Below are 17,394 nucleotides of genomic sequence, written 5' to 3'. Positions count from 1 at the left end.
TGTGTGTGTGTGTGTGTGTACGTGTGTACACAACCCTAAAAAATGTAATACCACTTTTAGTTCATGGGTCGTATAAAAGTAGGCCATGGGTCAAATCTGGTAACTAGGTACTCCTGAAATAAAATATTAAATCATGTTTTAAAATTTATAACAGTTCACTGGTAGGGTAGAGCGTTTTGTGAAGATGGCAATCTAATTGTAGTTTGCTATTCCTCTACTTACAACTCCAGTCTTTCTCTTGCCTGAACCAAAAAGCTGCTGGGGACACCTGCATCCTTAGGCTTTAGAGAATCCCAGGGAAGTGATGTAGCTGACTTCATTTTTGTATATGTTAAAAACATATCAGATATACATGTGTGTATGCTTTTATATCTTTTAATTGGTCTTTAAAAAATATGGGAAGCTGTATTCTAGGACGTTAATACAGGTTAGCTGGGGTAGAGAGGTGCAGTAGGTAGTGGAGGAAGGGAATGCAAGCAAAAAGGGAGAAATAAGATATATTAAAGTTAATACTTATGACAGTGGAGTTGTACATTTATGTAAAAATCACATGTATTTCCCTTTATGCATAAAGAGATTAGAAATTTTCTGGTTTTGCTTATTTTTAAATATTAAACTTAGGTATTTCACTTTGAACGATTAAAGAATTTGGTAGGACTCTTTTGTGGTCTTTGAAATTCTTTAGTAATGGAGTCATCTTAAAGAGGGTATATTAGGTGACTCAGATTTTATCTTATTTGTGATCTAAGGAGGATTCATCTTGTTAGTGTTTAATAGTATCACTTTTTCATCATTCACTAGGGCTTCGCCTATACTTTCATCACAGAAGATCAGGCTCGGTATGCTGGTGACATAATTAAAGCCCTTGAATTGTCAGGGACTGCAGTGCCACCTGATCTAGAGAAACTTTGGAGTGATTTCAAAGATCAACAGAAAGCTGTGAGTTTTTTAAGTCTCATTTTTATGCAAGTCATTGTGTTCTAGATCTTGAATATTTAATACCTGTAAATCTTGATAGGATTATTTTCACTTATCTCTTTAGTGAGGAAGGGAAAGGAGTGAAAACAAAATGCTCCCTTTTGCTTCAACTTAGTATTTTTTGTAGTCTACATAGAGTTCCTTTTTCTCACATGCAAATGAAATGTTTTTGTTACATTGTCATACACCGCCTTGAAAAATATTTAATTGCCATAAATTCCTGAATATTAAAGTTTTTTATTATGAAATTAACTTTCTTGTTTTTCCTTGAAAGGAAGGGAAAATAATTAAAAAGAGTAGTGGGTTCTCTGGTAAGGGATTCAAGTTTGATGAAACAGAACAAGCTTTGGCAAATGAGAGAAAGAAGTTACAAAAAGCTGCTCTTGGTCTTCAAGATTCGGATGATGAGGATGCTGCAGTTGATGTAAGTATTGTTGTTCTAAGCCTTATTCTTACCAGTTGAAACAATTATTCCTTTGGTACTGGAGGTTTTTACCATAGGCTTGTTTAGTTAGCAAGTTACTGGAAACTTTTCGTTGTGTACCCTTCTCCATTTTTTTCTATGTATACAGACGTATTCACATATGCCTGTATTTCTGTATTTTCATAAAAATGAGATCATACTGCTTTATAATCTTTACAATAGTCCTATGTTGAAGTCTTCCCTTTTAGTAAATTCACTCTTATGCTATTCTTTGGTTACATATTTCATTATATGGATGTTCCACTGTTTAATGAATCAAATCCCTATTTTTGAATATATGGAAACAAACATGTTTGTTTCCATATATTTTTTATTTGGAATATACTTTACTGTACTTCATCGCTCATTCTTGAACATTAAACCTTGCACATTCGTCGCATTAAGTCTTGAGGATGAATGTATAAATGGAATTGCTAGGCCAAAGGGTATATCTAATTTGGTCTTAAAACGTTGTCAGATTGTTCTCCTGCAGGGTGAGTACCAGTTTGCACTCACAATAGTGTTATATAAGAGTGCCTGGCTCCCTGTATCTTTAACATCATTGGTACTAATATTGTTTTTTAATCTTTTACAATTTAATTGTTATACAACATCCTTAGTAATAGTAATAGTCAACATTTATTGAGTTCTACTAAGTTCCATGTCCTGTGCAAAGTGCTTTACAGGGATTATTTCATTTACTTCCTCACAATAGCTAGATGAGTGGATACTCAGAGTATTCCCATTTTATAATTGAGGAGACAGGCTTAGAAAGAAATAACCTTTTCAGATTTGCATAGCTGTTAAGGGGAGGAGCTGAGATCTATACCCATCCTGTTCTTACTTCAAAGCCCATGTTCTTAGCTTACGGAATTATTTGTAACCCAGTGAAAAGGGACCCTGAGGACTCAGCAAGTTAAGGGTTTCCCAGAGTATTCTTTGGAGCCCTAATCCCAGGATCTTGAGCTTTAGATGTTTTCATTATAAAATAATTTTGGAAAATCTGCCTAGTATATACCACTATTAGTGGTATCCTATCAAAGGATGTGAAAAGTCATTAATAAGATAATCTTATTTAACTTTATTTGACACAGAAATCTTCCAACATATTTGATATTTGATCATAGAACTTTTTTTTTGTTGTTTTTGAAACATACCCTGTTAAACCTTAGCTCAGAACACAATTTAGGAAATCAGGAATTCAGTCTGATCTTGTCATTTCAGGAAATGACCACACTGGCTGTTAAGCACAGCCAGGACCAGACCAAGGTCTCCTATTAACTCGAGGCCATTTCTTACTAGCATACCATACTGGCTTAAAATTCAATTAAGTCAATATTTTAGTTATTTGTTACCATGTAACAAATCAATCCAAAACTTAGTAGGTTAAAACAGTAAACATTTATTATCTCATGATTCCTGAGGGTTAGGAAATCAGGAGCAGTTTAGCCAAGTAGTTCTTACTTAGGGTCTCATGAGGTTGCAGTCAAGCTGTTGTCCCAGGTTGCAGTTATCTGAAGGCTTCACTGATGCAGGACCATCTTCTTCCAAGATGGCTCAGTCACTTTAATGTTGGTAGGATGCCTCTGTTCTTCACTCTGCATTTGTGTCCTTACAGCATGGCAGCTGGCTCCCCCAGAATGCGTGATCCAAGAGAGAGCAAAGAGGAAGCCTTAGTACCTTTTATGACTAGTCTCTGAAGTTACATACTGGCTTTTCCACTTTTTTTTTGTCTGTTAGAATCAAATCACTAAGTCCAGCCCACATTTAAGGAGAGGCTCCACCTCTTGGAGGGAAGAGTATTAAAGAATATGTGGCATTGTTTTTAAAACCACCTCAGTTTTTTTATGTTACTTAAACATTTTTTAAAAATCTCATAATGAAATATGTTGATTTTTTCCTTCTTGTTAAAATACTATATAAGTTTTGTAAAAAAAATAGAGCAATACTAAAGTGAATAAAGTTAAAAGTAAAGTTACCCCTGTCACCTAGCTCCATATACCTTCCCCATTCCTGATTTATGCATTTGTTTTGGATTTTAACGCCATGTATGCTGTTTAATTTAAAAGGGTTATTTAAATGTTAGTTTAAAAGTAGTTGGTAACTCAAACCCCTTATTAGATAACAAATATTTTAAAAAGAAGATAAGTTGTCTGTTTCCATTTCAGTAAAAGGTCTTTCTAAATTAACCTAAGTAATTTTAAACCCTGAAAAAAGCTTGCTCTTCATTTGAGATTTAAAATATTAGCCTAATTTTCAGCATTGCTCTTGCTTTGATGGGGAAACCAACCTTCATTTCTTTCCTTCCTTGAAGGAAAAAAACAATAAAGGCTTTTTTTCCTGATTCTCTTACCCAGTTTTTTAGATAAATCCAATTGCATTTTTGAAGTTGGGAAGAATTTTAGGAACCCTGTTGCAGCATTTGCCCTGGGAACCACTGACTGTATTTTTAGATGTCCACTGGTCTTGAGTTATTGCCCTTCGTCCAGCCTCTTTCATTGCAGTGTACGTAATTTGGCCTTAAGGCCTTGGCCCTGGAGCAAGCAGCTGCATCAAATTGTCTGCTCTGTCTTGACAGCACATGTTCTTCATTTACTGAATTGGGATGTATCTGTACCACTCAGGAGTCTGCTGAAGTGGTTCTTGCAGCCTTGTATCTCTGTTTCTTTCTTTCCTTCCTTCCTCCCTCCCTCCCTCTCTCCCCTCTCCTCCCTTTCCTTTCCCCTTCTCCTCCTCTTCTCCCTCTATAAATTGGTATTTTTAATTAGATTTTTACTAATCCTTTTTCTTCTTGTTTAGATTGATGAGCAAATTGAAAGCATGTTTAATTCAAAGAAGAGAGTGAAGGATATGGCTGCTCCTGGAACATCTAGTGTTCCTGCTCCAACTGCAGGAAATGCTGAGAAGTTAGAAATTGCAAAGAGATTGGCTCTTAGAATCAATGCTCAGAAGAATTTGGGGATTGAGTCTCAGGTATTAAGTAATTTGTTCCAAGTCTTAGTACTTTTTGTAAGTTCTTTGATTTAAATGCTTTTCAGGAATTATGGCAGCACAAGTGAACAAGAAGTTATTTTAGACACTGAGGTAGTAAGCATTTAACATTATCCTCAATACAGAATTCTTTAATTATTATATTTGGGTGATTTCTCTAGTGTGGTTAACTGCGGTCTTAATGCCTAGTCTGGAAGGCCTAACTGTTAAGCATGTTAACCATGGATAATTTTATAAAGTAGTATTCTGATTGATCTTAACAAAATCCTAAAGAAATAACTCTCTTTTCTTTCTTTTCTGTTTATTAGGTGGGTTATTGGGCACACAAACAATACCTTGGAAGTATGAATATCCAGTTACATAACTGAAACTAACATGGGTTTAGACAGTGGGAAAATGTGTTAAATATTTCACTTGCCTTGTTTCTCTTGGGAGTTTTTTGGTTAACTTAATTTTTTTTTGAAGTATAGTTGATTTATAGTGTTGTGATAGTTTTTGCTGTACAGCAAAGTGATTCAGTTGTACATATATATATATATTCTTACTCTTTTCCATTATGGTTTATTACAGGATATTGAATATAGTTCCCTCTGCTATACAATAGGACCTTCTTTACCCATTCTCTATATAATAGTTTGCATCCGCTAATCCCAAACTCCCAATCCATCCCTCCCCCAGCCCCCTCCCCCTTGGCAACCACAAACAAGTCTGTTCTCTATGTCTGAGTCTGTTTCTGTTTTGTAGATAGGTTCATTTGTGTCATATTTTAGATTCCACATATAAGTAATATCATATGGTATTTGTCTTTCTCTTCCTGACTTACTTTGCTTAGTATGATAATCTCTAGGTTCATCATGTTGCTGCAAATGGCATTATTTCATTCTTTTTTATGGCTGAGTAGTATTCCATTGTGTGTATGTATATATGTACGTGTGTGTGTGTGTGTGTGTTTGTATACACATACCACATCTTCTTTATCCATTCATGGACATTTAGATTGTTTCCATGTCTTGGCTATTGTAAATAGCGCTGCTATGAACATAAGGGTGCATGTATCTTTTTGAATTATAGTTTTGTCCAGATATATGCCCGGGAGTGGGATTGCTGGATCATATGGCAACTCTACTTTTAGTTTTTTGATGAACCTCCATACTGTTCTCCATAGTTGCTGCACCAGTTTACATTCCCACCAACGGTGTAGGAGGGTTCCCTTTTCTTCACACCCTCTCCAGCATTTTGGTTAACTTAATTTTTAACTAAGGTTAAATTTTCATAGCATTCCTAAAGAACAATTTGTTAATTTTGACAGTATTTTTAAGATTTTGAGAGTTTGGGGACCTACAGGGCCCTGTGTCCAGTAGCCTGTATAGGTTCAGGTCTCTAGTGTCCAAGTGGGATGACCAAGCTAGAGGCCAGTGGGCTGACCCAGTGAGGCAGCCACAATCAAGGCTCAGAGCCTTGGGTCTCTGCATCTGTTTTATTTAGCCAGTGAGTTACTATAAAGTGTTTACTGTACTCAAGCCTGTGCCTCTTCTGACAACAGGGACACAGCACCTCACCTAATATTCTCTTAGATTATTGCTACTAATAACTCTTTATTGTGAAAGCAAATGGCTCTAACTTTTTGCTGTTGTTAGAAGAGCTTGTGGTGTGAGTCGTGTATTACCCACAGAAGAATTATCTCTGCATTAGGCACATAGTAAAATTAAGTTCAAATTTAAAAAAATGTGTTGAGTAAAGTCATTTACTGTAATTTATAGAATGTTGGGTTGGTCCATGGGGGAAGGAAGAGCTCAGTGGTGGTAGTGGGCAAAGATTCTGATTCAGAGGAAAACTCCTAGTAGCCACAAAGTATGTAAATGATTTTAGAAATATACTACATTTGATATCAAGAGTTACCTAATTATGTATGATTCAGTAGAATTTTTAATGTAGAATTGAATATTATTGTTTTCTCATTAAGTAAGGGAGATATATTAAACTGTCTGTTATAAATATATGCTGTTAAATTGCACTTACGGGTAGCACTTTACATTAGAAAGATGCTTTTAGTTAGTGGCTTTCCACAGAATACTTTGTGGTGGGATCTTTGGTCTTGTCTCTGCCCTCATTTGAGATTTGACTGTAGGTCTTCTTTAACTGCAGGATGTGATGCAGCAGGCCACCAATGCAATTCTTAGAGGTGGCACCATCCTGGCTCCCACTGTCTCTGCAAAAACCATTGCAGAGCAACTTGCTGAAAAGATCAATGCCAAGCTTAATTATGTGCCTTTGGAGAAACAAGAAGAGGAGAGACAGGATGGTGGACAGAATGAATCTTTTAAGAGATATGAAGAAGAATTAGAGATCAATGACTTCCCACAGGCAAGTAACAGATTTAAACTTTTTTTTTTTAATTATAGAGTAGAAACTCCTTTTTTAGGAGCGAAAATGCCTTGTTTAAAACCCATGAACATTTAAATGGCTGCTTTACTTTTTATCTAGATGGGGAGACAACACTAGAAATTCCATATTTATGATTATGTTCTAGTTACATTAGAATCTAAATGAATTTATGATGCAGGTATTAATTATAATCTTAATATTGACCATAATATGATTTAGTTAACCTATTCTTTGTCAGTACATCAGGTTTCTTTATTCTGTTGTAAAGTGATTTTTCCCCCCACTCTTTTTTATTTTATTTTTTTAACATCTTTATTGGAATATAATTGTCCCCCCACTCTTTATTTCATAGACTGCTAGGTGGAAAGTTACCTCTAAGGAAGCTCTGCAGAGAATCAGTGAATATTCTGAAGCTGCAATTACAATCAGAGGAACATACTTCCCACCTGGCAAAGAACCCAAGGAAGGAGAGCGGAAAATTTACTTGGCAATTGAAAGTATGTACTGTTCGTTCTGTTTCAATCTTGAGTTAGATCACTGTTGATATAGATGTAATAGACACAGAAAGAATATGAGGTCAGTTCTAGAGAGGACTGAAAATGAGGAACACCTATAAGAAAAAAAATAGTTTCATCTATCATTGTGGTTTTTATTTAGAAGTTTAGTACATATATAGAGGTAAATGATCTGTGTTTGGGACTCTTTCAGTTTTGACAATTTGGTCAAATTGAAAATCACTCTATAAGAAAACATGTATTTTCAGGACTGGTCTGTTTATTCTTCCAGTAAGTAGAACGTTCAGGCCAAAGTTTAGGTTAGAAAGTAAATCAACTATATATAATAGTCCATTTAATGCTTGTTTATCCAAGCAAATATTGCCTGTGATTTTATGCCTAAAAGTTCACACATACCTTTTTAAAAAATAGGATAGGACAATTAATACCATAACTCACAGGGTATATTTATTTCTTTATTTTTGGCTGAGTTGGGTCTTCATTGCTGTGCGCGGGCTTTCTCTAGTTGTGGCCAACGGGGGCTACTCTTTGTTGCGGTGTGCAGGCTTCTCATTGCGGTGGCATCTCTGATTGTGGAGCATGGGCTCTAGGCGGATGGGCTTCAGTAGTTGCAGCACGCGGGTTGTAGAGCACAGGCTCAGTAGTTACGGTGCACAGGCTTAGTTGCTCCGCAACATGTGGAATCTTCCCGGACCAGGGCTGGAACCCATGTCCCCTGCATTGGCAGGCAGATTCTTAACCACTGCGCCACCAAGGAAGTCCCTTAAAGGGTATAAGTAATGCGTTATCTAAGAGTGATCAGGTGTGTTTTTTAACCTTATTTTATACATTCATGAATGAATTCAAAAGACAGTTTCCAGTTTGATTTTCTTCCTACTTCGTTATGTACTGCATGGTAGATAACTTGTCTCCCTTCATTTATATTTAATTTGAACATTTTTATAATAGATTTTTAAGCATAGACCAGCCACAGATCCATTTCATCTACTTAATGAACTAAGTATTTTTTGAACACTGGTGTTGCAGCTGTGAAGAGGTTTTACTCCATGTCATGTAAATCCAGAGTCTGCATATCTACTGCTTAAATGGCTTAGCTGGCTGCAAAGGAGCTCTCCCACACCTTGTATAATCTTAAACAGCAGTCTAGTCCTTTGAGTTATACACATCGCTTCTAACAAGGAAGCCTTACTTGATCTCATTTCACCACTCTGTAGCTCTTTACTTGCTTTGTTTTTCTTCACAGTACTCATTACATAGAAATTATAGTATATTTTTACTTGTTTCTGTCTCCCCTGCTAGAGCTCTGTGAATGCAGTGACTTTATCATCTGCTGTATTCCCAGTGTCTGACACATGGTAGGCACTTGATAAATTTTCTGAATAATACATCTGATCATGCTCTAGAGCCACTTCTCTTCTGCACACAAAATATTATTTGACAGGCATATCCATGTGATCTCTCTAAAGCCACACCGTCCAATAAAAACTCTGATGGCTGTGGAGCACTTGAAATACAGCCAGTGTGACCAAGAAATTTTAAATTTAATTTAATTTTTATTAACTTAAATCTAAATAGCCACATAGCTGATGGCTACTGAATTGGCTAGCTCAGCTCTAAAGTTTGTTGCTGGAAAGATCAATGGAAGTATAAACTGAAAGTATATTGTAAATAAGGTTTATCACTAGTTAGTATTTTCTTGTTATATTTTGGCATTCCTTTGGTTTTTGTGAGGACTTTATAACTGTATGTAAGTTCCTTACTGAAATAAATGTAAACTAAAAATGATTTAAATATATATGAGGACTTTTTTTTTTTTTTTTTTTTTTTGCGGTTTGCGGGCCTCTCACTGTTGTGGCCTCTGCTGTTGCGGAGCACAGGCTCCGGACGCGCAGGCTCAGCGGCCATGGCTCACGGGCCCAGCCGCTCCGTGGCATGTGGGATCTTCCTGGACCAGGGCACAAACCCGTGTCCCCTGCATTGACAGGTGGACTCTCAACCACTGCGCCACCAGGGAAGCCCGAGGACTTATTTTTAGGGTTTGATTCTTTCCTAGCCAAAACAAAGAATTTCACAGATGTGAAAATACATTAGTACTGTGCCTATTTACTTTACTTTTAACTGGTGACCTCAAATTGTTTTTATGTGACTTCTTAACATAAAGACTACAAGAAGAGAAATGCACGTGCAGTGTGCATCCCATTTACCCTAAGTAGAAGTTGTTTCCTGGTCAAAATGCTTGATAGGATCAGAGTAAGTTAAAAAACAGAAAAGTTTTGTTACCAGGATTGAGCTGGGGTTTTGTTTTTTTCTCCTTTAATAAGGGTTTGCCTGGTTGATGTAAGGTTTTTATTAGTTTCTGAGTTCTGATAAAATTGATTTTAATAGTTTTTGCAAGTTTATTCACTGCTTTTGTGGAGGGACAGGCTTTTGAAGTTCCCTCCTGTGCCATTTTCACTGATGTCAGTCTCACTTTCGGACTTTTTAAAATGAAGAATTGTGGCAAAGGTAAAACTCAGATATAGCCTTTATGTTTTCCATATTATTGAAATTCTACCTTTACAGTACAGTAAGATTCATACATATGTTAAATGGTATGCAAAGAATGTGGGTCCAGAACTAGGCAAGTTGTATTTTTTTGTTTGTGATTGTGACTTTGAGAAACTGGATCATATCTATTTCAAGTCAGGTTTTTAAATGGCACCCTTTTATGTATCCTGAAAGACTTTCACTCTGCCAATGACTCAGTGTGTTTCTGAATCATGTGACACCGTTCCTTATTGTGAGGCAAAATGCGGGTTGCTGGCACCTCAGCGTTCAAGGAGAGAAAATTACACTGAAATCTTTCTGCACTTGGAACTGGACAGCTCTCTCTTCCTACTGTGTTCATTAGGCCATACAGGATGTCATTCAGTAGAATCTGATGATAAAACCTTTTGTAAACATGGAGTCATCCTTGTATATTCAGCTTGAATGTCATAGGTGTCATTTAAGCAAAACCAGTATTGTATTTTTTTTTGCAATAACATAACTGTAGTTTATTCTGAATATCTCTAAGATTTCAAAACCAGTATTTTAAATGACTGCCTTTTAAAGAGGTAAATCAGAGATGATTGTTTGCTTTGAAAAAGGATCCCATATATAATTTATTAATTTAAAGGTAATTATACTTATTTAGTGTAGTGTAATTAATGTATGCCAGGTTTAATTTGTATATAACTTTATCACAACATATCTCCTGTACTACCAAGTGAAGTGAAATGAGAAGCCCACAGCTTCTGCTGACTTTTCCATCCACCTAAAATGGTTCTGGGTGCTTCTTTCCACTGTCAACTTGTACTTAGGAAGTAACATCTAATTTTTATAATCTAAGCAAGGTTTCTCTCCCCCAGTAAAAAGATAACCTTGTCAGAAATGAATCTTGAGAATTCTGGCAACATAAATATGCTAAATAAGAGCTGGAGATTGGTAATTAAAATGACCTAAAGCTTTGAGAATTTTCATAGATGATTAGATTTAAAGGATCTTTTAGTTTTTGAAACTCCAACCAAATCAACTGAACACTAATAGGATGAAAACAGGTGTTGGAAGGAGCCTAGTGTCATCTGTTTCTAGTTCTGTAATTGGAGGGACCCCACTGCCTGGCTCCTTAGAGGCTCTGTGTGGCTCAGCAGCTCCCGGCAGTGGGAAGGAGAACAGGAAGGACGTACGTGCCTAGCCAGCCTGTATAATTTATAGCCTGTTTTGTGACCCTCTGTTTTTACTAGTGGAGAATCCCTTAAAAGCAGCCAGAGTTGTTTTGGGACCAATGAAAGGAAATGCCACTTTTTCATGACAGCTTATAAACATATGTAACCTATTACCTAAAGAAGCTGTGTCAGTCAAAAATTTAAACTGGTCCAAATGGTCAGGCTCTAACTAAAGCAGGAAAATTGCTCTTCACTTGGAGCTGGGTGGGAGTATCATTTTCCTTCTTTTTAAAACAGCAGAGAATGTCAACAGGCTACACATCAACTCATGCCAAGTAGCATATTTTCCTCCTGAATTTCATTTTTTAAATAATTTTCATTCTGGCTTGGCTCTTGATTATACCCTTGGCTCCACGTTCATCTACCTTTCTTCCCTTCCAGCACCCACAGCTTTAAAATGTTTGTGGTCAGTGGCTGGTCGAGGTGTAGGGCTTAGACATGTTGCTCTGACTTCACAGCCATACTTATGGCCCTTTCCTTCCTGTTGTTAAACTGTTTCTTTTTCTTCCTCCTCCTTCTCCTCCTCTTCTTTCTCCACTTCCTCCTCCTCCCCTCCCCCCTCCCATTTCTTTTCTTCCTCTTCTCCCTCCCACTCCTCCCTTCCTCCTTTCCTCTCCTCTCCTCTCTATGGGTTCGAAAAAGCATATCTAATAAGGGGGGAAATTTTCCCATTTCTTGTGAATTGTTTTCCTTATTTGATTTTCTTATATAAAATGATAAGAACAGGACTTCCCCGGTGGTTCAGTGGTTAAGACTTCGAGCTTCTACTGCAGGGGACATGGCTTCGATCTCTGGTCGGGGAAGTTTCACGTGCCATGTGGGGCAACCAAAAAAAAAAAAAATTTTTTTTTAAATGATAAAAACATAGTTCTCTACAACCCCAGTTCTTCTTTTATTCTTTGACATTTCACTCCTAGTCCTTAATCTCTAGTCTGCTTCTTTGGTCCAGCTCTATTCCTTTTATAGGTGTGCACCGTGTTACCTCTCTAGACGTACCTACTTCCTGGCATTGTCCCCTGGCTTCAAATCCCTCCACACTTAGCCTTGATAGCTCTCTAATCTCCGTCTCTCCTCTACTTCTGCTCCTTGTTTCCATTGGCCTTACTGAAATTTCCAACTTGGTGTCCCCTGAGCACCTCAGCCACAACGATCTCAGAATCGAATTTCATCCACTATCACTGCTAATAGTAGCACCTGTTCTTCCTCTTGGATTCAGTATCTCCTTTATTACCTGTTATTTTCTTTACTTGCTGCTCAACTCTTAGCATCTTTGTTCCTCTTCTTCACTGTTCACATCTAGTCAGAAAAAACATCTTGTCCATTCTACCTTAAAAATGTGCTTTCAGGGGCTTCCCTGGTGGCGCAGTGGTTGAGAGTCCGCCTGCCGATGCAGGGGACACGGGTTCATGCCCCGGTCCGGGAAGATCCCACATGCCGCAGAGCGGCTGGGCCCGTGAGCCATGGTCGCTGAGCCTGCGCGTCCGGAGCCTGTGCTCCGCAATGGGAGAGGCCACAACAGTGAGAGGCCCGCGTACCGCAAAAAAAAAAAAAAAAGTGCTTTCAGGGACTTCCCTGGTGGTCCAGTGGTTAAGACTCCACACTTCCGCTGCTGGGGGCAGGGGTTCAGTTCCTTCTCAGGGAACTAAGATTCCGCATGCCGCACACGTGGCCAAAAAAAAAAAAAATGTGCTTTCATGATGGTATGAACATAATCCTGTGAGAGCCCTGAGGGAAAAAACACTTAACCCCACCTGGAAAAGTTAGGAAAGATTCTTGGAAGAAGTGATATTTAAAAGTTGCTCTGGGGACTTCCCTGGTGGCGCAGTGGTTAAGAATCTGCCTGCCAGTGCAGGGGACATGGGTTTGAGACCTGGTCCAGGAAGATCCCACATGCTGTGGAGCAACTAAGCCCGTGTGCCACAACTACCGAGCCTGCGCTCTAGAGCCCGCGAGCCACAACTCCTGAGCCCGTGTGCCACAACTACTGAAGCCCGCGCACCTAGAGCCTGTGCTCTGCAACGAGAAGCCACCACAATGAGAAGCCTGCACACCGCAACGAAGAGTAAGTAGCCCCCGCTTGCCACAACTAGAGAAAGCCTGTGCACAGCAATGAAGACCCAATGCAGCGAAAAATAAATAAATAAAATTTTATTAAAATAATAGGGCTTCCTTGGTGGCGCAGTGGTTGGGAGTCCGCCTGCTGATGCGGGGGGCGCGGGTTTGTGCCCCGGTCCGGGAAGATCCCACATGCCGCGGAGTGGCTGGGCCCGTGAGCCATGGCTGCTGAGCCTGCGCGTCTGGAGCCTGTGCTCCGCAACGGGAGAGGCCACAGCAGTGAGAGGCCCGCGTACCGCCAAAAAAAAAAAAAAAGATGCATCATTAAACATATTTTGGAAAAAAAATTAATAATAATTAAAGTTGCTCTGGTAGACTACTTACTACCTACTCATCTTGCTGCAATATCTTTACAAGTTTGTTTTTCTAGTAGCCCAAAAGATCATAAAGAGATGAATGAGTACTTTGTATAATGAATCTCTTATAGTATAGCATACATGGTGGGTGCTTAATGTTTCTTGAATTTATAACTATACAAATGTCTTCAGCCTACCTCATCTACTTGGCTATCTTGCTGTGTTCTTTCACACACTTTTTAAATTTTTCAACCATGCTGTACTTCTCTTACTTTTCAGTAGTTAAGCATGACTTTCTTAATCTGTACCATTACACACATGATTCCCTTTGTAAAATACTTTTCATGTCATCTCTCCTCCTCCAACTTGGCTAGTCCTCCATTCATCTTTAAGACTTTGCTCAGGTGACACTTTTCCAAAACATTTGCTGACTTTAAAGAGCATAATAAACATCCAATAAATATTTGCTAAATAAATGAACCTAGGAAGTTATATTTTCCTTTTACTTTTTCTTCTTCTCTTCTGGACAAATTGCGAATTATCTTTACTTTGCATACCAACATACCAAGAACTTGTAACACTAGTACCTCACTAACCTTAACACTCTTAACACTAACGTCACTGGCTACATTTGAAACTCTAAAAGTAATCATAATAATAAGCAGCCATGATACAATGTAGATGATGTTCCACCAGGTATTGAAAGACTATCTTGGCAAGTAGTACAATGTTGCTGAAAGTCACGTACTGATCTCTATGCAGTGGATAAACATCCAGCATAAATCTAATAATACAAATAATGTTCTCCACTGACTCACCAGGTGCCAATGAACTGGCTGTGCAGAAAGCAAAGGCAGAAATCACCAGGCTTATAAAAGAAGAACTGATCCGGCTGGTGAGTGAAAACCTCAAGGACTTATTTATTTGTTTTAGTAAATGTTTTATTGAACTATAATATAAATAAGAGAAGTAGACAAATGATATACATACAGTTTGATGAATTTTCACAAAATAAGCACACTGATGCGATCACTACCCAGTTGAAGAAATATAGAACATCACCAGTATCCCAGAAGCCCTGCTCATGCCCCTCCTTGTCACTATTCATTGCCCCCAAATGTAACATTATTCTGACTTTCAACATTGCAGATTAGTTTTGCCTAATTTTGAACTCCATATAAGTGGAATCAAATGCTGTGTACTCTTTTATATCTGATTTCTTTCACTCAACATTACTTTGAGGAAATCAGTAGTATTAAATAGTACAGTATTTAAGCATGTGAATATACCACAGTTAATTTATGTTTTAGACTTCGAGGTCATTTTAGTTTTTGGTTTTTATGAATAATGCTTCTATGAACATTCACGTTAATATATTATTTTCTTGAGTATATACCTTGGACTAGAATTGCTAGTTATAGGGTATGTGTAGTTTAGCAGAGTAGTTACACCAGTTTATATTACCTTCAGCAGTGTATGAAAATTCCAGTTTCTCTACATTTTTGCCAGTGTTTTTAAACTTAGGTGTTTTGAGTGTTTTTAAACTTTGATGAGGACTTAATTTGATTTTGGATAAAGCGGCCTTTTATAGACCACCTTTCCAAAGGAAGCAGACACATCCCTGTAAACTCTCCCTACAATGTGTACAGTGGGATGAGGACCCTTTGAAAGGAAACATTATCCTTTCTCTAAGAATGTGTTTTTGAGGGCTTTTCTAAAATTTCCCTTACAGAACATTCTTTCGGGTGGATAAAAAATTTAAAGAATAGAAGGTACACAAAACGAGGGAAGAATAAAAACAACGTTTAAATCAAGTGACTTTCACCAAGGAGTGATAGAAAAAGAATGCCACCACCATTAAGCTGGTTCAGAACCGTTGTTAAGGAACAGTCGAGTGAACACAGGGAGATGATTGTTGAATAGTTCTTTCTTCCTCAGTATTAATATTTTTTATTTTAAATATCTGATAGTTTTATAAGTTTGTAAAGGAAATTACTTAACATATTTCTTTTTTTTTTCTCCCTTTTACTGATCATATGCCTTTTATTTTCTCTTGTAGCAAAATTCTTACCAACCAACAAATAAAGGAAGATACAAAGTCTTATAAAACATCTGGAAAAAACTTTTTACCTGTGCTGGTCTGTGATACATGTGGCAGTTGTTGTCTGCAGTTTACAGTGTATTTTAAGTTAAGATTTTTAAAATTCTTTCTTGCTGATTTTTTTTTTAAATACAAGAAACCAGTATTTGCTAATGAATTTTCTTTCAGTAAGTATCCCCAGAATTATCAAACTATATTTAAAGTTTTCATTAAAGTGCCCTTTAATGTAAATCTGGATAATATTCCAGAAGCGTAAGAAAATTAAAATATTTGGACTTTCCATTGAAGGAAATAAAGTATATAAGTCGCTAAGGGGCTATTCACCTTATCTTCTTGCAATGAAATTGTGATAATCTCCTCAGAAAAGGTAAAATTCTCTAATTTTGTGACCACCTTGAGCTTAAATCTTACTTGACTCAGTGGAACAATATGAACTATATTTAAGAATATTATAATAGAATTTTTACAAAATGCATTCACAGTTTTTGTTTCAATTTTTATTATCATGTATGGGCCATAGTTGGACTGGTTTTTGGTTTTGTAAAATTAAAAATTTGTAGTATAAGAATTTTTTGCATTCCTTTACACTGCTAAGAGTTTTAGTATTTACTACTTTTAGGTTCCCCTAACAACCTCTGGCCTAGCTACTAACTAGCCTAGCTAGTTACTAACTCTTTTCTAATGCCTAGCTACTAACTCTTTTCTAATCTTCCTTAAAAGAAAGTGATTTGTAGCCTATAAATATTAATATGATTGTTTTTTTCCCCTGAAAGTGTTCGTTTATGCATCTGTACATACAAACACCATACTAATCTGATTTTTCTTCAGGATTATTGAATAGGTTGTGAATTTTCTTTCTTAAAAAAAAGTATAATGGCACTCACATTTTAAACTTAGACTTTAAGCATTTCTCAGTGAAATTCATTTCACAAAGAATCATAAATTATATTTTTGAGCCTTCAGATATATTTCCTGAATATTCTAATTTAAATTGCTATAATTGGATCACCTAATTTTTTTCAAGACTCCTGGTGTATTAGAACTTCATATTGTTGTCACTTCTTGAAAAAATAAAATTTTCAGGAATTAAATAGATGTATTTCTTAAATTAAAAGATATAGAAGTTCCCTTGAGTATTCTTGACTTAGAGTTTTTAAAAAAGAAAAAAACCAAAGAATATTATAGCTGTTAAATTATTTTATAGTATGTTAGGTGGTTAAAGTGACAAGGAGTATCAATCATGATTTCTTCAATATAAAGTTATCCTTAATGAAAATCTAAGGTATAACTTGGAAATATTCTTGGATCCCTTGCATATCCTCTTTTTTTCTTGGAGGAAGAAAACAGACACAACACAGCAACAGAACCAAATATACCATTTACTATAAGATTTCAGGCATCTTGGGCTCCTCCCCCCTCCCCCATTTTATTTATATCCTTATTTTTGTTATCTAGTGATAGTTTGTTTCTTTTGATAGAATATGTTGCAGTCCCACGTTGATGGCAATTGGTGCTCCCTTCAGCCTGCTCCATGGTCACTTGGAGATTCAGAGTTTTACATCATTTTAGCATTATTACCTTTATGTTTGTATATCTAGTTGTAATAAGCCACTGATAGTACTTTGTTAAAATGAAGCACATTTCTCTGTTATTACATTTTTTTTGTTTTGTTGTTGTACGTGGGCCTCTCGCTGTTGTGGCCTCTCCCGTTGCGGAGCACAGGCTCCGGACGCGCAGGCTCAGCGGCCATGGCCCACGGGCCTAGCTGCTCTGCGGCATGTGGGATCTTCCCGGACCGGGGCAC

General features: G+C 37.2%; 1 protein-coding gene across 1 annotated transcript in view; it reads left to right on the top strand.

Annotated features, from left to right (window-relative positions):
* Window positions 1-17,052, top strand: part of DDX46 (DEAD-box helicase 46) — a 61,370-nt gene extending 44,318 nt beyond the window's left edge. Inside the window, exons 17-23 of the mRNA XM_060008822.1 lie at window positions 802-939; window positions 1,253-1,402; window positions 4,241-4,414; window positions 6,578-6,796; window positions 7,170-7,314; window positions 14,311-14,384; window positions 15,549-17,052. Of these exons, the coding sequence (XP_059864805.1) occupies window positions 802-939; window positions 1,253-1,402; window positions 4,241-4,414; window positions 6,578-6,796; window positions 7,170-7,314; window positions 14,311-14,384; window positions 15,549-15,596 (948 nt within the window). The 3' untranslated portion in view covers window positions 15,597-17,052. The remainder of the gene's footprint in view (window positions 1-801; window positions 940-1,252; window positions 1,403-4,240; window positions 4,415-6,577; window positions 6,797-7,169; window positions 7,315-14,310; window positions 14,385-15,548) is intronic.
* Window positions 17,053-17,394: the final 342 nt, after the last annotated feature.

This window comes from Delphinus delphis, chromosome 3 (assembly GCF_949987515.2).
Source record: "Delphinus delphis chromosome 3, mDelDel1.2, whole genome shotgun sequence".
NCBI classification, from domain to species: Eukaryota; Metazoa; Chordata; class Mammalia; order Artiodactyla; family Delphinidae; genus Delphinus; species Delphinus delphis.
The sequence above is the reverse complement of the archived record's forward strand: the minus strand, read 5'-3'. Positions and strand labels throughout refer to the sequence as shown.